This window comes from Bos javanicus, chromosome 28 (genome assembly GCF_032452875.1).
Source record: "Bos javanicus breed banteng chromosome 28, ARS-OSU_banteng_1.0, whole genome shotgun sequence".
Taxonomy (NCBI): domain Eukaryota; kingdom Metazoa; phylum Chordata; class Mammalia; order Artiodactyla; family Bovidae; genus Bos; species Bos javanicus.
In genome coordinates, this window is record NC_083895.1 from 20,736,630 (window position 1) to 20,757,917 (window position 21,288).

The window sequence follows — 21,288 nt, forward strand, 5'->3', positions numbered from 1 at the left end:
TTTTTAAGCAATTTAATGTTTTCATGTTTTCTTTACGATTCATTTCTATAGACAAAAAATACCTTGTACATATGTAATAAGATTTCTAAATATATAGTCTTTTGGATTAAAACAAATTATATCCATTTTGATTTTATATCACTTAGAATACACACACATTCTTTACCTCTACAAAGATAATGACAAGTAAAAATATTAACCACCAAGCACAACAACAATAAATTTAAAATCTATGATTGATTCCCTCAAAGTCAATTGGTTCTTTGAAATCACATGAATTCCAATTTCCTCCAGACTCTCTAACCCAGAAACCAACAATTGAAGATTTGAGGTTTTAAAACTCCAATGCCGATGTCAAAAAAAGACCTCTAAGGCAATCTGATGCATTATTCTTAGGTGTTTTTTTTTTTTAATCCTTTATAATAAATGAAGTAAAAAGAAAACAGAAAGTTGTGACTTAAAGAGTCTCTTGTGACAGATATTTTTACATACTCTTAAAACACATAAAATAAGTCTGAGGAGCCATAAGTGCAGAATAACCTCAAGCTAAGGTTGTTATCACAAAAGATATGTCAAAAACATAAAACAAACACTACACTAAGAATAAGAAGGTAACAACTTGGGTAACTGCAACATTAAAATTCCTTTCAATGGGCTAATATATCCAACTATTAAAACAGGTCAACTATTAGATAATTAACTATGGCTGATCATTCACATATTAATTTCCAGACCATACTATGTCTATTCAGTAATACTTCTATCCAGCCTTGTAACATTGCTTATTACAGTAACCAGCAGCTTGGGAAAAGTAAAATTTAAAAAATATATTAGAATATTCTCAAGCAGAATTCTTAGGCTACTATCATCATCATCTTCCTGAAATACTGAAAGCCTTTGTAATTTGACCCCTTGCCTCTAGTCTTATTCCAATTCAACTTCTAATCTGCTTTGCTGTGTTCATCAATGTTGATCTGTACTACACATGAAATACAGCCAATATTTTATAACAATCACAAATGGAGTATAACCTTTAAAAAAATGTGAATCACTGTATCGTACACCTATGACATATAACATTGTACATGAACTATATTCCAATTTTTAAAAAGTCAACCTGATTACTTTGATTCTTCAATTAAAACTGTCATCTATAGGATAAAGTTCAACTCTTTAGCATGATATAATTATAACTAAACACCTCATTTCCCCATCACTACCCCACAAAACTCTTACATCAGGTAATCAAAGCTACTGAACAGTTCCTCTAACACCTGATCCTTTTTATTTCCAACCTCCCATCCATCTAGAAAATTCCTGAGACAACATCAATTTAGACTACCAGCCCTTTTGAATTAGTACTCTAGCTTAGCCATTCACTCTTTTAAGTTTCCATAGTACCTGAAACAAAATTCTTAGCACATTTAACATATTTTTACAAGTATTTATTTATGAGGCTGTTTAAGCCTACACAAACTTAAGTTGTCTAAATTGCAACCTAGCAATGGCATCAGGGATTCAAGGCAGAGCCAACCAAAAAAATATGTATTAAATACTGTGTATATATTTTTTCTGGGGTGAGGGACCAAGCTATCATCAGATTTTGCAAAGGACTAGTGACCTAAAAAGATTAAGAATCACTGTACTAAAATGGTTCTTACTCATTTTTACATAACTTATTCATTTTTATACTCTTATTGGCCAGCACAAAGACTAGATTTTACTAGGTGCTCAATAACTATCTACTGAATGAAAACAATGAAGTAAAATAGCAATCATGTTTTCCAGAATGCAAGGAAAAAACTGAACAGAACACTAAGTCATACAAACTCCTAATTTGTGCACTAATGTAGTAAATTACCACCTGAAATGTGTATCAAACATTATTATGTCAAAACTGGTCAAACAGAAAATCACTTTTATTTGAGCAGAATTAAATAATGGAGTTTCTCATTTAAGATTTGATGAACTAACTTATAAATAAATGTCCTACAGTCAAAGGCAAAAACATCTACACTTATCAGTTCAAGAAAAATGCCTTCAGTATTAACATTATAATAGCAGATATCAATCTGTTAACTGGACTAAAATACAATGGAAAGAAAGGAAGGCGATACTAAACTTTGTAAATATATGACTTTATTAGAAGTCTGCTCACTAGCAGACTGAAACTGTAACATCAAATAATCAGTGCTTCCCTATTAATTAATAAAAATCTGGTCAAAAAATAAAAATTCAGAAATAATCATTCTGATAACTTTTCTGATATCTTCTAACCCAAATGTGTCAAGATTATCTTTCCCTTTTCTCTTTAGTCCTAAGGAGAAAACCATTTGTCCTATTCAACCAGCTTCAGTTCCACCCAGAGCATACTAAATGAGCTTAAAATACTCACTTGTCCATATTTCCAACACTCTTTGAAAAGCTTCCAATTATTAGTATTTTTATAATCCTTAAGCCACAGAATATGCTTCTCACAGATCCAAGAATGTGGTATATCACTGTACAATTTATTGTTTTCATCCATGGCAGATTTTCTGCTTTCTTTGGGTTCTTCTTTGAACTCTGATTTTACATTTATCTTAGAGGCTTTATTTGGTGGAATTTTGTTTTCAACAACTGAAGCAATTATGTCATCAAGAATGTTTGGCATAGTCCTTCCACTTTTACCACTCTAATAAGAAAAAATAAATATTTTAAGCAGAAATGATTACATTTGGAAACCTCTGCTTTAATGTTCCATTAACATAGCAAACACCACCACAAACAATATATCTGGCTTCAAGAATCCAGCAAATGGATTTGGATCTCTAGTGCCTACCTACACTGCTCCTGCCAATGGGAAGCAGAAGTTGGGTGGTCTCCATGTGAAAAACTGTGGGATCTGCAGAAACGAAGTGTGGTCTTTCTTACTTTTGTAACATTTTAGGATCAGGGTAGAGGGAAGAGAGATTAGGAAGACTCTCCCAACTTTTAAAAGCTGCTAAAAATTTGTGTCTACCTATGCAATTATTCTGTTTTTATTTTCTTTCTGGTGAAAAAGCAAAAATTGATGTCTAAACATTTTAAGTAAGAAAACTTGCATTCGCATCCATCCCTCCCCCTCACCCCCAACTAGATACATGGTTTTCAAATTTTGAAGGAGTATCTTAGGGCGATTTTGGAATCAAAATGTCCCTCCCTCAACTCTTTTAACCTGGAAAAGAAAATCTCTGGATTTTAAGTTACCAGAATTATAACGCAAATAGGAACATGCACAGTAATTTGGTATATTTGATTGCATCTGCATCTATTTATTGTGTAGTTCACAGCAAAGACCCCAAATCTAAATTTAAGGCCCCTATGAAATACAAAAATCTAGCTTCTCACTCACGGGGGTTCCCATTGAATAAACTGGTGCAAAGGCAATGCCAGCATCTGTAGACCCCACGCGTAGCTTGCCAGCGGTTGTGGTCAGCAAATCTCGTAATGTTGAACCTTGCTCATTATTCTGGGATACAGGAGGTGATGTTCTACTATTTGGAGAATCAGGATCATCTTGTTCTCTCTCTTCTTTTATTTGCTTTTCAAGGGCAAATTCTTTGTTTTCTAAAATAAAACATTTTTTAAAATGCAAATAAAATTAAACATGCTATTAAAGTACAGACAAAGGGAGTCTACATTTTACAGCGACAGATGAAGCACCAGTGATCTAAGCACCTGGGCACAGACAAGAGGACGGGTTAGATCCTTCAGGAGTCAAATGATTTGAAAATGAGAAGGCCTTCCTCAGTGTTTTAGACATGAAGTGAGTTTGCACCTGTCACAAATGAAAATGCTATAGCTAAGACAGGGACAAAGTGAGATAAGTTACAAATCTATTGCCCTGGTGGCTTTACTGATGTGCTCATCTACAGATGATTCTGTACCTAGCTTTGATATGATCATAGGAAGTTGAGTTCCTAGTAAGAAACATGTTTTACTGACCCTAAGCCACAATGCAAGCAAAAGACAAAACTAAAGTGTTCTAAGTGGACAGTAGTACATTAATGTATAATAGTACACTGTTGATTACATATCTTCTATCAGACGATAAACTAGATTTACCTTTTTTTTCCTCTCTGGCCTTTTGCTCTGCAAGATCTGCTAACCAGTGCAGGGGTGACTGGGATTCTGGAGGAGTTAACTTGCTGTCTGTGCTCACATCACTCCCTGGACTGCTGCTGCCATTACTTTCAGGCTTCTGAGGGGTACTTTGCTGCTGAGACTCAGGCATGCACAGAGAAATTTTATTACTGTGATTAAGAACATTCTGTAAAACCTACAAAGGTAGAACAGTTGAATTTTAAAAATACTATCTCTTCAATTATTCAAAGTTAAAAGTAGAGGTTACATTTATATAGTAACATAGGAAATATAATTTACAAAACATTAAATCCTGAAGTGGATTTCGAATATCAAAGTTGATTCCTTTAACCATGCAGTTTACTTGAATAGAGAATTTTCACTCACTTGAGACACACCATTCATAGGAGAAAAATTTCCAACTTGTATATTCTGTTTGTTAGTACAATGACAATGGGATTTAATACCATATTTTTCTCTAAGAGTGTGCATCGCATCCAAAAGATCTGTCAAAACTACAAAATATAATGGTTAATTAAAAGGTTATCATTAGTTGTTAAGATTATAACAATTTTTTGTTTTTCTTGTGTCTTTTCACTTTTCTTCCATTTTTCCTTCATCCCTTCTATTTCAGGTTAGATCATTCAACCGAATTCATGTTCTCTATTCTTTCCTCTTTTACCTCTACAATGAAAAATCAGTATGCTCAAGAAAAAAAAAAAAAGGCAGAATAACCTGTAATAAATAAATCGAATATACTCTTTTTCATTACATTCTAGTTCCCCTCAACCCCACTTTCTCAGCCAAGCTGCACAGCTTGCAGGATCTTAGTTCCCCAACCAGGGATCAAACTCGAGCTCCCATGCAGTGGAAGCATGGAGCCCTAACCAGTGGACAACCAGAGAACTCCTAGTTTTCTCCATCTAAAATAGTTCCTCTATGGCTTTCTTCATCACTGGGTTTGGGCTTATCCTGCTAACTAGTACACAGAGGACTCTAAGAACAGAAAAAGAACAATTCAAGATTAGATAAACCTTATTTCTTCATTCTACTACTACTACCTACTTCTAAGTAATCTGGAACAATGAAGAGCTGTTACACTAAGTCATTAATGTATATTTATACTTACCAGAACCAGGAATAATTTGAGTTGGCATCAAATGTTTGTGATCATGAGGCTGTCCCTTCACACACTTCATCCAAGCATACAATTCTTTATCTGTAAGATTATAACATGTGTACTTTTATATCAATCATGGTTTTATAATTATAAAATTGATGGTATATATAAAAAGCTTAACAATTATATAAAATGTCAATGGTAGGCTTCATATGTTTGCTTCTTAAAGGAAATATAACCAAACAAACATTTCTACTATTCTGAGAATTTTATAGCAATAAGATATAAAACATATGAAATGTTACTAGCCTTTTCTAAAATGACTGTTCTTTAGTCTCATTAATGTATTAGTCACCTCAATATTTCCTGTAGCTAATTTTTTACTCTTAGCTATTTGTGGCAAACAGGCTTTAGGCTTGATCTTGGTACCTTAAACTTGTAAGTTTGAGGCTACTGCCAACTCATTTTTTTTAATGCATCAAAGACATAAACTGTCAGAAGACATGTAAAAAGCTTCAACTTGACAGACAGTATTTATTACTGCAACAAGGCTCCATATCTGGAGTAGTCAGTGTTCACACATAGCACGAGGCATATTATACACAGGAAAAGTTCAGCACCCTGATCTCAAGATCTTCTCTATAAAACTAATGGCATAGATAACTACTTATGACATGGCTGTAAGAGCTTCAACAAATGTTAAAAAGCTCATTACGTTCAACATAAAAAAATCTAGAACTATTTCACAGAAAGTTTCAGAAATAAAATTTAAATCCAGACAAAAACTGATTTTAAAACTGTTGACTTTCCCTACAAACCCTACATAGTAACTTTAAATGTTCTCTACTTATATTTTAGATACTTAGGTTAGTTACCACTATATAGCTATAACCTGGTCAGTGTAAGCTTACTGCAGTATTTATCAGTGAAATAAGGAGATATATAAATAAAACAAATATATATTCATATATTCATAAGACACAATACAACTCAAGGCAAATAGATTATACTTTAAAAATCTATGGTTGACTGACAGACTATACTTTCAAAATTAATAGCACCATGGTATCTGACAGCAACACAACTTAGGTTTATTATATATACACACCTTATCTTGTTTAAGAAAGGAGTCATGCTTACATATGCATACAATATAAAAAATACATTAATTTCTTTTTAATTTGGCAAAAGGAAAATGAAAGTAACATGGGACCAGTAAAAAGGAATGGAGTTTTACAACAGTGCAGCTAGTTCTTCTCTCAACCGAAAATATCCAAATAGGTTCTTAAGGTTCTGAAGATACTTAATGGCCTACAATGCATTCCTTATTATAGCTTTACACAGGTGTAAGATACAGATCACAGAAGCAACTGGCTGTGGAGCTCTCCCACTTGCTTAGGGTTCTTTGGTAAGTGCTGGGCATGTAAGAAAAAGGGGTGAGGCTTTAGTAGCCCTATCACTCGCAAAGCCACTGATGGCTACATCACAGTTCATCTGACACACCACTTTGAAAAAGAGCTGCCTGCAACGAAAATGACATTCACTGCTTTTAGATAGTAAATAGTCTACCATTATATGTGATTTTACTTCTAATACTTGCACAATTTGAATCCTCTCATTAAGACTAGACCCCCCCAAACCTTCAGGTTACTAGTATTTAAGTAGCTACTTCCTTAATTGTCTTGGATTAACTTTTTCTAAAACACTTGTACAGCAGGAGAAAAAGGTAAAATTAGTTGCTTTCTTTTTAAACTTTCTAATATCTTCCAGCAGGAAGAACACTGTTTTTGTGCCATTTTATTTTTCTAGAATTTTAAAAAATTCATTTAACATATAATAAAGACTTTTTCGTTTTCTAACCAGGGATAAACAGTGCTAGTGGCAGCATATTCTTGAACATTTTGATTTAAGCTTTATGGACCAACTTTTACAAAAATCAATTCACTCTAGCAAGTATTCAATTGTGACTTCATTGCTCGACTATGTAATTAATAGGTCCTCTAAGGGAATTCAGGCTCTGACACAGTGGACTCTGAATGCAACAAAGCCTAACCTAAATTTGGGCTACATTAAGAAAATATCTACCTGAGAGAGTGGATCTACTAATCAAACTAAAAAGGTATAGATTAGTTTTATTTTAGAAAATCTGGCTGTTTCAACAAGCTGTGGTTAACTTTTTTTTAAAAATAGACTTCACAAAATTTCCTATTATATTTGTAATTAAGGAAGGCAGGGAAAAAAGCCTCTAATTCATCTAATTTTCCAGATCAGTGGTCCTAAAGAAAACTATCTTAATAAAAAAATTTCAATTTAGATGAAGCTGTAACTAACCTCTAGAACTCTTCCTTTCCTTTGCCTTGTAACAATCTAAGCAGACCACAAATCCACATTTTTGGCAGACCCAGTGAATGTTGAACAATGTTGCTTCACATGCATCACACATCTCCCGGACTCCCCTCACTGCTCTTTTCCAGGCAATTTTGGCTGAAATACAGAGAAATAAAAATTTAAAGGCAAACATGCTCTTTTCCATACAATTTTCACTGAAATGCACAAAAAACATTAAACCAAGGATTTCAAAGGATTTATTAACGATCCAGAGCAGATTTCTTTTCTTGATGTAATTAGTAATTCTCTTCAGAAGACTTACATCTAATGGAGGGTTTCTCAATCTTGGCACCCTTGACATTTGCATGAATAATTCTCTTTTGTCGGGGACTAACCTGTGCAGAGTAGGATGGTGAGTATCATCTATGGCTTCCACCTCTTAAGATGCTAATTCTCTACACCCCCAACACTTTTCAGTTAGCAAAGAAAGGCGCATTTATTTCATTCAGTTTGGCACCTTTCAGATGCTAGATGTCCCCTGGGGGACGAACTATTGACTTAAGGGACGCGAAAAAGAAGCTCATGTTTAGAGTACCTAGTATGTTAGGTGCTTTCCTTAGTAAATAAAATTACTTTATAAACAAATCAATGAGGTAGTTCTCATTCCCATTCACATTCATACAGTTAAACAAGGAATCCAGTTGAGATTCAAATATAGATTTATCTAACTGCAAAGACTGTGATGAATAAAAAGCTTAAATAACTGGGATGGAGTATGTCTTTATATGGCAAATGCTGAAATTTCCCAATCTCACATTCAAAGAGTCTTTATTGTGCCTCAATTATTACCAAAATGTTATTGTCATTTCACAAACTGCTAATCATTCAATTCAACCTCAAGTGGAAAATACATTAACTAAATACATTTAGGTGTATTTGCACATAAAAAAGTGTCATTATCAAATTAAAAGTGAACAAGCATAGGTAAGGTAAGATTAAGGACTTCTCCCATAGATAAAACATACCCCAAAGAGAAATTCTTAAAACGAAATGTGCATAGTTGCATGTTCTAAGATTTAACTTTCTTACCATCCTTTTTCACCCAGGACAAAGCTGTTTTTTCAGATGTTACCAACTGACAGAACTTATCACCTATTATGTCCAAGATGTATTTTGATGTTTCTATGTCTAGTTCATCATCTTCATAATTTTCATGTGTCCATAAACTCATAGCTTCATCATCATACTGGTCAGGAGAAGAGAAACCATCTATTCTAACCACTCCATTTTTACTAAATGACAATCTGAAACATTAAAACATAAAAGCATTAACTAACAAGAAACAAGTCCAGGCTTAAAAAGTTATACAGTGAATTTATATTATGTTATAAAAACATAAATTACATTTACAATTAAAAAACATGAAAATAGGGTGGTTCTTTACATAGACAAACTTTACTAACAAATTTAACCAGCTTCTGACTCCCATAGTGCTTACAAATGGCAATAGGTGGTATTCATGTCAGGCTGTTTCAAGAAATAAGATCTTCCCTATCACTTAAGTCAACTACTTAACTCTAATCAAATGAAAACTATCCAAGTGGTTCATGATGACAAGAGTTAAAATGCTGGCCAAAAGCTGCCTTGAGCAATACAATTACTTTATACATCATCTAAAGCAGCAACCTCTACAGTTGAAAATGCTCTAAATTACCTTAAGACTGAGATTTTTTTTAAATGCTAAATTAAAAAGTACATTTTCTTCATTAATTAAAATGACACTTTATTAAAGTGATTTGGAGGAACAAGACTGAAACAGTGTATTAGGAAATCCATTAGTACTTCCTTCTCTTAGCTTCTGCCATTCAATTTATACAGCCCACTCAATTCAGGTTCCATTTAGGGTAAATGGGAGGCAAAACTGCCATTTTCCTACAGGCTGATGGTTATTTTTCAGTTATTTTTGTTCTCACTCAACTCTCTGAGAGAGGGTATCAGTAATACATTACAAATCACTCTATTTTTCAAATGGACAATACCAGCAACATTCCTTTACCACTTTTTCCTATCCTTTTATTACCTTTCCCTCTTTTTCTTAAAAAAGTAACTTTCTCCTTTCATTACAATTCATATTATTTCAGCTTGTGTTACGTTTATCTTTCCTTAAAACTCTCCCAAAGGTTTTTTGGCCATGTATTTATTTTGGCTGTGCTGGGTGTTCCATGCTGTGTGGACTTCTCTGTAGTTGTGACAAGTGGGGCTACTCTTCAGTTGTGGTGTGTGGGCTTCGTCTGTGGCGGCTTCCTTGTGAAGCATGGGCTCTAGGACTCCTGGGCTCTACAGCACAGGTTCAATAGCTGTGGTGAGCCAGCTTAGCTGCTCTGCAGCATGTGGGATCTTCCCAGATCGGGGATCAAACCCGTGCCTCTTGCATTGGCAGGGAGATTCTTTACCACTGAGCCACCAGGGGAGCCCTTCACAAAGGTTTCATCATCTCTTCAAACCTACTCTCCTGATTTCTAGCCACCAGGGGAGCCCTTCACAAAGGTTTTCTTATCTCTTCAAACCTACTCTCCTGATTTCTTTCCCATCTTCTCTGCACTTCCATGTGGACTACCTTCTATAACAATTCTTTGAAGTTGTTTGTCCTTTGGGGACTGTTGTCTAGAAAAACCATGAAGAAATATTCAGTTCCTACCAACACATATTTTTGGGATCTCCACTGGGCCACAGTACCTTTATTTGCCAGAGCAAAGTGCTTTTTAACTTCTTAGGAAGATGATGATGATGATTTGGAAAAATAATTGCAGATAACATCAGAGGAGCACTTCATACAAGCTTGGGACTATGCTAAGGACTTTGTATACTTTATCTCATTCCACTTTCATGAAATCTCGGAGGCAGGTACGAGTATCATTCTTATTATGCAGATGAGACAGGCTTAGCTATAATCCTACTACAGTTAATAAAGTCATACAGGAACTCAGGGATGGAGCTGGAACTGAAATCCAGGAATGATTGATTCTGGAATCTGAGACATCAACTAGTCTCTACTGGCGGGATTACCCAGCTGTTCATTAAACTCTTACAAATTTATAAACTTTTGGTATTAAAGTATGATTTAGTAATACTAATATTACAGTAGAATATAAGTTACTAACTATTAAGTTGCTTTTATATTTACCGCAACCTGTGAAATGTGGCATGCTACTAACAAATCTTTCTAGTCATTTTATAATGCTTGTAGTACATAGATTTATGGACTATCTGCTATTGTGGCTAATGCAAATACAAATGTGACATTATTTTGTTTTATACAAATAAATTGCTGTTTCCTTTCATTTAGAAAAAAACTACTAACACTTTCTCCTTAAGGAAGAATAAATCTCTCAGAAGAGGAAGGCCCTATGAACACTAGCAGTGAGAATATGAGTTTAGTCTAACATTTAACTATTGTTAAATTGGCACACAACACTAAATTTAGTATCTTTTTACAATGCTTTTATAATGCTTCAGAAACACAGGCTCAAAGCCTCATTCCCATCTCCAAAAGACCCTCAGAATGACAGTATAACTTCCAATATCTATTAACATATTTTCCTCCCATCACAAATTTTCAACTTACCGTCTAAAGTAGTAAAATCTACAAAACACTGGTGAGTGAGTTGGTTCTTCTCCCTTTTTACTCCGAATAAGTCTACATTCTCGGCACTTTTGCAAATTAGGCCCTATCTCACAGCAGGAGTCATCCTGTAAAAAGGATTCCCCAGTTTGCTTCAGCTTCTTGACTTTACGCCAATCTTTCAATACTGAACGAGGGATGCCAGCTGTAAAACCAGTAGGAAAGTATTAGCAAGACTGTACCTTTTCACAAAGGTAAACTCCTTAAGATAATATTCAAGTCAAGTAGAAAGATCATTTGGAATGAAGGTGAAAAAAAAAATTTCATGCCAATCATACAATTATGACCATGTATTAAGATTGTAAAAGATTACAGTCCTAGGTACTCATTATAACTAAAAAAATCCATAGCAGCATTTTTATTATTCTACTAATCGAATGAACTCTTAACTGTCAGTATGATTGAAATGCAGACCTAAGTGAAATTTCCAGCTGATTGAAATCTTCCTAGGTTCAATATTTGTATCTTTTTTAGTGGCAAATATGAGAATCATTCATTTTCAATGGTAACCTAAAGCTAAAAATATAGTTCTACACATAAATTTGGTATATGTAGGAAGAGTCTCTTTCAAAATGCACATGAAGAACCTAAAAACCAAAAGTTAATACTTCTGGAAACTATAGGCTAGTTTCAATGTATTTAAATAGTTTTGAAATAATCTGATTCTGCAAGTTAAGTGTGAACCAAGACAAATGTTGATTTTATCATAATATTATTTGTGGGAAGAGGGCTAAGATTCTTCTCCTAATATCTCTCCCTTACTATAATGCCCTCCATTTGATATCAATATAGTGATAGAAGCAGTATCTTTTAGAAAAATAAAAGGGTTTGAGGGATGTGAAAGAAAAAAACCAGTATTAAACTGGCTGTTTTTATTGATGGTATAAAGAAAAGAAGGCATCAGAGAAGTCTAAAGAAAAACAAAACTCAAATGCACTATACCATTTAATATTTACAGGGAAAAAATTATTTACTGTACTCTGCATCACTACTCAATCACATTTATTAACTTGAACTTAACTGTTGTTATAACACTGGCTCAAGTAATCAGTCGTCTATAGAGCAACAATCACAATAAACTGTGGAAAATTCTGAAAGAGATGGGAATACCAGACCACCTGACCTACCTCTTGAGAAACCTATATGCAGGTCAGGAAGCAACAGTTAGAACTGGACATGGAACAACAGACTGGTTCCAAATAGGAAAAGGAGTATGTCAAGGCTGTATATTGTCATCCTGCTTATTTAACTTATATGTAGAGTACATCATGAGAAATGCTGGGCTGGAAGAAGCACAAACTGGAATCAAGATTGCTGGGAAAAATGTCAATAACCTCAGATATGCAGATGACACCACCCTTATGGCAGAAAGTGAAGAGGAACTCAAAAGCCTCTTGATGAAAGTGGAAGTGGAGAGTGAAAAAGTTAGCTTTTTAAGCTCAACATTCAGAAAACGAAGATCATGGCATCTGGTCCCATCACTTCATGGGTAACAGATGGGGAAACAGTGGAAACAGTGTCAGATTTTGTTTTTGGGGGCTCCAAGATCACTGCAGATGGTGACTGCAGCCATGAAATTAAAAGACGCTTACTCCTTGGAAGGAAAGTTATGACCAACCTAGATAGCATATTCAAAAGCAGAGACATTACTTTGTCAACAAAGGTCCGTCTAGTCAAGGCTATGGTTTTTCCAGTGGTCATGTATGGATGTGAGAGTTGGACTGTAAAGAAAGCTGAGTGCCAAAGAACTGATGCTTTTGAACTGTGGTGTTGGAGAAGACTCTTGAGAGTCCCTTGGACTACAAGGAGATACGACCAGTCCATCCTAAAGGAGATCAGTCCTGGGTGTTCATTGGAAGGACTGATGCTAAAGCTTAGTAGACCCTGATGCTGGGAGGGATTGGGGGCAGGAGGAGAAGGGGACGACAGAGAATGAGATGGCTGGGTGGCATCACCGACTCGATGGACATGAGTCTGAGTAAACTCCAGGAGTTGGTGATAGGGAGGCCTGGTGTGCTGTGATTCATGGGGTCGCAAAGAGTTGGACACAACTGAGTGACTCAATTGAACTGACAGAGCAGCAAGAGCTCATAACATCATACCTAAATTAAATGCAGCCTATTCAATTTTTAAAAATATATTCACTTAAAAGCTTTACATTTTGGGACAAACAAATATTTGTTGACTCCTATAAGCATACTCATACTACCCATATTAATCCAGTTATATGCTAGACTTGAGATTTACAGTTTGTTATTTCTATCATGGTGAAAGAATAAATTGTATGTCCTACCATCGTGTTTACTACTCATGCCCATTTTGTGGATCAGAGGCAGTTCAAGTATTCTCCTGAGATTATATACTTTCTGCAGAAGCATACAGCAGAACTGTTGTCCTGAGTGCTCACTATCACCTGTTGATAGCATGGCACAGTACAGTTACAGCAAGATCACATACATCTTAACATAGGAAGTTCAGGGTTTAAACTCCAGGGTGGCCCATTTCAAACAGGCTCCAGTATCAAGCCCTTTTATGACTGCTCCCGGTTCTTTACAATTACATGTTCTGTCACTAACAAAAGGCAAGGAGCCATTTGGCTTAATCCACTAGAGAAACACATACGTGGGCACACAAATACCACTTATAGAATAAAAAATGTTTCCAGAAGGCTTGTGTAAAAGGCTGGTTATTTCTTCCATTGTGTATAAGACAGATTTCTCTGATGAACTATATAAAAAAATTTAGCGCTTCTAGAAGTCAGAATGAACAATAGAATAAATAGTACACTGCTGATACTTTTTGTTACACTACTTCCAATCATTTATTTACTGCTGCTGCTAAGTCGCTTCAGTTGTGTCCGACTCTGTGCAACCCACAGATGGCAGCCCACCAGGCTCCTCTGTCCACGGGATTCTCCAGGCAAGAGTACTGGGGAGGGTTGCCATTTCCTTCTCTGCACTTATTTACTACTTTATTATATCAGAATAAACTAAGTGAAATCTTTCTACTTAAACTGAAAAAGGACTATTAACCAATATACTTTTACATTCCAGACAATGGAACATCCATTCCAAGTATGGATAACCATACTACTGTGAACAATTTAAATACGGTATTATAAGAAAGAATGAGACATTCATTTAAAAGCAACTTTCAATTCTGTGACAGAAATGAACACTTAGACCGTTTTTTAAAGTAAATGAATAAATTATAAAGATCATTTATAAGGTCATATAGAGTCTGTTTTTGATATTTTTTGCTTCTAGCCTAGGCCAAATGTGACTATGCTGAAATCTGTTTATATATTTTACTCTAATGTTATTTGAATAGTAAATAAAATAAAACTCCATTTTCAATTCTATGTATATAATTTATTGGTGCCATCTAAAATCTAAAAGTTTGAGACTGAGACACTTGGTCAACAAAAAAATATCTAACTCAATGGATATTTATTCTTCCTTTATACCAGATTCAAGCTTAGTTTTCTAATTTTCAGCAAATCCTTAAAGCAACTGCTCTAGCAACAGAAAACTAAGGGGGAACAAAATAAGAAAAATACACACTAACCTTTAATCTGTGATACATGCCATCACCCACAAAATATTTTTTGAGGTACAGAAATGAACTCGGGTAACAGGTAAACCACTGTTTTTGTGTATCAAAGGACTTAACTTAAATGTAAATTTGATGGGTAATTTCAGTACACAAAATAAAATTGTCTAAAAAATTAGTCAAGGAAAAGCAGACAACTTTTAATTATCAGTAACAAAAGGCAGCAGATATGAAGATATTTCAAAACAGCAGATAAAGCAAATTCTATTATACTTGGCTTTAGAATGTACGAAAAAACCACACTATGTTTATCTGTGTAATGACTATGCATGTATAATAATCCATGCAATCATATTACACTGTGTACAGACCTCATTCTTTTTTCAGTTGACTATGATTGATGACAACCCCAATGAACATCAAAAGGACAAAGATTTAATCCACAAGGGAGATAACCCACTCAGGTTTAGAATTTATGAACTCCCAATTTAAAGAACTTCTCTACAAAGCCCAGAACAGAATCAAATCAACTCTGCCCATAATTAACAGATGGTGTTTAATAGTCACTTAATATTATTTTGGACTTGGGAATAAACGGGACTTAGAGTAGTCTGTGTTACACTAAATGTTATTTACTATGTAGGGGAGATTTAACTAAGCCTTACAACTTGGAGGGGGAAGTGTTGATTCCAGTCTGTCTTAAAACTTACTTTGGAAACATGTAGTCACCGTCTCCAAATGAAAACAGAATATATACTTCATTAAAAGTTAATTTTATAAATTTAAGTTTAGAACAATATTGTAAGCATTAAAAGCTTGAAGATTTCCATCTCTGTTTTCTGTAAGTTTAACTACAGTATTTGAATGCTGCTGCTGTTGCTAAGTCGCTTCAGTCGTGTCTGTGCGACCCCAGAGACGGCAGCCCACCAGGCTCCCCCGTCCCTGGGATTCTCCAGGCAAGAACACTGGAGTGGGTTGCCATTTCCTTCTCCAATGCATGAAAGTGAAAAGTGAAAGTGAAGTTGCTCAGTCGTATCTGACTCTTAGCGACCCCATGGACTGCAGCCTACCAGGTTCCTCCATCCAAGGGATTTTCCAGGCAAGAGTACTGGAGTGGGGTGCCATTGCCTTACTCAACACCAAAAGAAATGTGTGAAACAAAAGAGGAATCACACTTTTTGACCACACTAAGCCTCTTGAATTCATTAGGGAAGCAAGCAGAACACAGTAGAGAGAAAAGCAACAGGGTGTACGTTGCAATTCTCAAATGAATGGCACGTATCCTGTATCCTCTTTTGTCAACCTCCCTCTCTCTCTCTCTTCTTATACCAGCATTTCAGTCTGGCAGTCTCTCTGTCTCTAGCTGAGCTTGGTTTCCTTCGTTCTTTCACTTCTGACTGTCCTTTTCTATGGTTCCATCCTCCTGATTTTCTTTCCCTCACTTTGCCTCTGGTTCCCACACAGGCATACAGGAAAGACCTCATTCAGAGAAAAGGCCCAAAGAAGAGCCTTTGAGCATCCAAATGTTTATGAAAGTACTTCCGGAATGTCCACATTGTCACAGATATGTCATACATTGCATGTGGATGAATACACAGCTAGTGGAACTATGAATCTCTGTCTGCATTGTGCAACATACCTAAAAAAATAAGCAAACTGAGAAAATCTACTTCTAGAGTTAAAAACATATAGACATTTTATAGTGGCAAGTATCATTTATTCTTCCTTGGAACCACAAACAAGTTTTGAAACTTTTACTAATTATGGAAATTCTTCTTGAATTATAGAAATGTACACACAAAACCACAAAACCCCTGCTTTTCTTTAACTTCTACCCACTGTTTCGGACTACTTGAGTGAGTAACATTATTAGTTAAATAGAAGTTAATTTTCATTAGGTTTTCAATTTTGTCTCCAGATGACAGAAGGGTGAGATATGGGCCATATCCACACTATTCTGTAGTTCTCTTCTAACAGTGAGACTTAAAGGAAGTTTCTGTGAAAAGGAATTCTTTTTTCAACTATTATCTTGTTATAGGCAAATATCTAATACAGTTGTATCTTGGAGATACTGTGGGTTCAGTTTCAGGCCACCACCAAAAAGTAAAGTACACAAATTTTCCCCTTTCCCAGTGCATATAAAAGTTACATTTACACTATAAGAAAGTCTAGAGTGTGCAACAGCATTATGTCTAAAAAACAATACACATACCTTAATTTAAAAATAGTTTACCGCTTAAAAAAATAGGGTAACCATCATCTCAGCCTTCAGTGAGTTATAATCTTTTTACAATAGTAACTTCAAAGACCACTTCTTCAGATCACCAAAACAAGTATAATAACAATGGAAAAGTGTGAATTACCAAAATATGACAGACATGACGTGAGCAAATGTTGGAAAAATGGTGCCAACACTCCCCTTATACAGAGTTACCACAAACCTTCAATTTGTTTAAAAAAAAAAAAAAAAGACAGTATCTGCAAAGCACAGTAAAACAGGGTATGCGTGTATTAGAAATCCAGTTTTAGTGTATAGAAATGGTCAAACTTCTGAACAACTACTGAAGTACACATGGGTTTTTGCCAACATGAGTGCTATGTAAAAACATTTTTCCACAAGCCTCTTGAAAAAGAAACAGACCTTCTCATTTCCTCTTACAGGGTACTTGTGAAATGCAGAAATGCAGTCAGTGAGCACATTACTCTAGGGCAAAGGAATGAAACCGAAGATGCCTTTAAGCACTCTAATTCTTAGACAACACTGCAAGAACATACAGCCCATTTTACTTGAGATAAATAGTAATTTACTTACCACTATTATTGTTGCTCTGCAACTTCAATTTACTTTTTTCTTTGGCACTCCTGCTGAGAATCCCATTGGGTTTTAAATCTTCTTCCATTTCACCTTTTCTCTTTTGAAGATCATTTTGCTTCTTTTTGTAAGTTGGCTTAGGTTGCCTTTTAGTCCTTTGCTCTGATTTACTCTCACTTTCGTCCGAATCTCCACTTTCGGAGCCAGATTCATAAGTTCGTTTGGCTTTTCTTCTATTTACTTTATCATCTTTTACATATTTATCAACTATGATCTTACTATCTACACTATTTTGTAGATCATTAGATGTAGAGGCTATTAAATTGACAGAACATGGCTTAATAATTTCTGATACAGAACTCCCTGAATTTTCCATTTTATTAGTATTTTTATCTTCTTCTGAATGTCTTGTAAGCCAGGCTTTTTTCAGTTTAGTATGGTAGTTTGGTTGACTTGTCTGGGATGCTTGCCCATTTCCTACAGAGTCTGCTTTGTTTATTGTACTACAGACTACAGTGCTATCTAAGAGATGGGAGGCTGAAGACGTCTGACTTTTCGCAGCATTAGGCTCAGTCTCACTGACATTACTACTTTTATACTGAGCTGCGGCCAACGCTGCCTTGTGCTTCTTTAAATGAATAAAATCAGTTGTGCCTGAAAACCCAGAGCTGGGCTGAACAGCACTTCCTGTCTTACTGCTGGCTGGTGTAACTGGAGCTGTGATGCTGACCGTGCATTCTTGTGTTTGAGCCACTGAATGACTGACGCTTTTTGAAGAGGTACATTCTAAGGATTTAGAGGCCAAAATGGTATTTGATAATGAGTAAATTATTTCTGAACCACCCCAGCTGGAAACACCGGGGGCAGTGGCAGCAGATGTGAATGTATCCGTTTTGGTATTACACACTGTACTTACAGCAGACGTGACTGAACTGGGAACACTGCCCTGTGAGACAGCCTGAAAGTTTTTTTCGGATTTTATGTGAGCACTGTCTGAATTCACACTTGGCAGAATGACTCTTCCACTCTCTCCAGCTTCTGCTGGTTTGAGGCAATCTGTTTGATTTGCCCCAAGTGAAGATCTTTCACTAACTCGCTCTTTGGAAGCTAACTGTACTGCTGGCACGCTGTCGAGTTTCGTACTTGAAGGTGGACGCACGATGACAGACGCCATGGCAGCCTGGGACTTTCCGCTGCTTTTCTCTACACGCCATTCAGCTTTCTCTTTGCTGAGGTTATTATTAGATTTCCACATTTCTGTCAAACTCTGTTCAGAAGAACTCTTAAAACTTGCCTGAGTATCTTTTGGCTCAGGAATCAGTGTGGGAGGCTTTTGTGATTCCTGAACTTTCCCACCAGCATTTACAGGCATCACTGGAGTTAACGTTGGAGGGGAAAGGCTACTATAGCTGCTTTCCTTTCTTTCCAGGCTATGATGGATCGGCGGGTGAAATACTGGTGCTCTATGTAAAGCAGGCATACTCCGGAGTGTATTTGTAGAAGAAACTGTCAAATGAGTAGGACTCCTACAGTCATTTCTGAAAGTTGTTACTGAGTGAGAAGCAAATTGATGGGAAAGATGTTCTGGTACCTTGCCTACTAAACCTTCACTTTCTGGCTGATGTTTTATCAAAGGTGGAGGCTTTGAAAGAGATGATATAAATGAAGTCAGAGTTTGAGGATTAGCTGCTGTTGCAAGGGTATTACTCTGTTTTTCAGTGTAAATATTTGAAATCTCTTTGGATGGGTATGACCTTGGTGGTTCATTGACTACACTATTAGACAATGTAGTGAAATAGTTACTTTGAGGCAAACTGTGAGGCACTGAGTGCTTCATTTTATAAAGATCTGTTTCTATATCCTTGTCTTGTTTGATGACATGGCTCTTAGGGCTAGAAGATGACGATGCTACTCTGGAATAATTATCTCTATCACACTCAAGACCCTTGATTTTAGTCGTAAAGGGAGCAACATCAATACTTTCTTGAAGAATTCGACGGTGTTCCTCCTTATATTTGTTTAATCTCTCTCCAGTTTCCTGGGGTGGTCTCTGTAATTGATTCAATACAGGATCCACAAAATGCCTATGCAAGTGACCATCTTTTCCAGTCTGTGACCTGTTTAGATCCAGGTCATTTTTGGCTGATGTGGATGCAACAGAACGCAGTGGTTCAATGAAAGCTTTCCTCTCCAATTCTCTGTAAAGAAAATACATGAAGGTTTCTGTAAACACTTTTTCTTGTATGATACAAGTATAGCTTCTATGCATTACTATTGTATCGTAAGAGTGAAACATGACTTTGCAAGTGCTGTAATATTAAGAAAATTAGAAGGGATATAAAACCAGAATAATAATAATTATTAAGCCTAGTTTTAAGACATTTGTTAAAAATACCTATTTATAAACAATTAAGAAAAACTATAAAAGATATGTTTTAAGCACTGGTAACTTACTCTTTATGGTGATCTACTAAACATTTTGTCAGTGGCGGACTGGAATGTGCTGCGATTTTAAGAGGCCGATGAGGTTCTGCACTGGAAGGTCTGACAGGAATGTGACTAAGTAATCCAATACCATCTGCTGAGGTCACAGGGGTAGGCTGATGTAACCAAGGACTGGGAGAATTCTATTAAAAAAAAAAATCCTTCAGTTACTAGAAAAAGCTAAACACAATATCACAGTAGGCCTTTATAGTATATTCATGAAGTATGTGACTTTCAGTAAATATATTTTATGAGAAATATTGAGACAACTACCATAGTTATATGGATTTTTTCATATGATGATGAAAGTTAATCAGCATTAAAACGGTTTGGTCCAGGGGATTCCCTGGTGGTCCAGTGGTTATCTGTGCTTCCATTGCAGGGGGGATGGGTTTGATCCTTGGTTGGGAAACTAATATCTATCTCACATGCCAAGAGGTGCCGGCAAAAAAAATTATTTCCAGAAATTTGTTGTTATTTACGGACTGCGGATCTTGAAGCCACTGCCTTTCCCTTACAAATGACGTACAGAGAAGCTAGCTTTTATGATTTCCTAACGTTATAACACCAAAAGACCATATTGTGACTAGTAGAAAAAGAAAACATGTTGCTAAAATACATTTCACCAGATTTCATCAGGTTTATTTGCCAATTTTTGTTGTCAAAAGTAGTTTTTCCAATGTCGTAATTCATTTAGACTGGGCACAAAAATTATATTTTCAAGGCCCATTTATACTCCATTTCACTGTAGGCATTAAACTTGGAGGTGTGGAGTACAACAAAATTCATTTTTAATATTAACACGCAGCCTTTCTTGTAGTGAGTATCTGGTGACACTGATGTCTATGTTGAGACTTACAACTATCTAATTACATGTTTCAAGACTGCTTCTATACTATGACTCACTGAAACTCTTCCAGAACATGCTTTGTTGAGTTATACTGTATTGAGTCTGATATTGGGAAAATATAATCCTTTGGTTTTAACAAAGTGAATAAATTTGACATCTCAAAATGAGAATGTGAAAATATATGATACCAAAGATACGCTGCTATAAAATTTCTTAGACTAAAAATATACACCATAAACCTCATATAAGAAGTGTATATATATATATACACACACATGATCATTCAAATATATGTGTAAAAGGTTTCAATTCTACAAGATCCAGAAATCTGAAGTTATACAGAAAACAAGAGTTAT

At 35.6% G+C, this 21,288-nt stretch overlaps 1 protein-coding gene across 5 annotated transcripts in view; it reads right to left on the bottom strand.

Moving 5' to 3' along the window:
• Positions 1 to 21,288, bottom strand: part of JMJD1C (jumonji domain containing 1C) — a 316,030-nt gene that overhangs the window by 20,240 nt on the left and 274,502 nt on the right. For all 5 annotated transcript variants that reach the window (XM_061405104.1, XM_061405107.1, XM_061405102.1 and 2 more), the window contains 10 exons: positions 20,053 to 20,225; positions 17,599 to 19,796; positions 11,178 to 11,379; positions 8,642 to 8,856; positions 7,556 to 7,708; positions 5,234 to 5,323; positions 4,492 to 4,619; positions 4,087 to 4,300; positions 3,374 to 3,588; positions 2,396 to 2,674 (listed from right to left, as the gene is read on the bottom strand). In XM_061405104.1, coding sequence (XP_061261088.1) covers positions 2,396 to 2,674; positions 3,374 to 3,588; positions 4,087 to 4,300; positions 4,492 to 4,619; positions 5,234 to 5,323; positions 7,556 to 7,708; positions 8,642 to 8,856; positions 11,178 to 11,379; positions 17,599 to 19,796; positions 20,053 to 20,225 — 3,867 coding nt within the window. The remainder of the gene's footprint in view (positions 1 to 2,395; positions 2,675 to 3,373; positions 3,589 to 4,086; positions 4,301 to 4,491; positions 4,620 to 5,233; positions 5,324 to 7,555; positions 7,709 to 8,641; positions 8,857 to 11,177; positions 11,380 to 17,598; positions 19,797 to 20,052; positions 20,226 to 21,288) is intronic.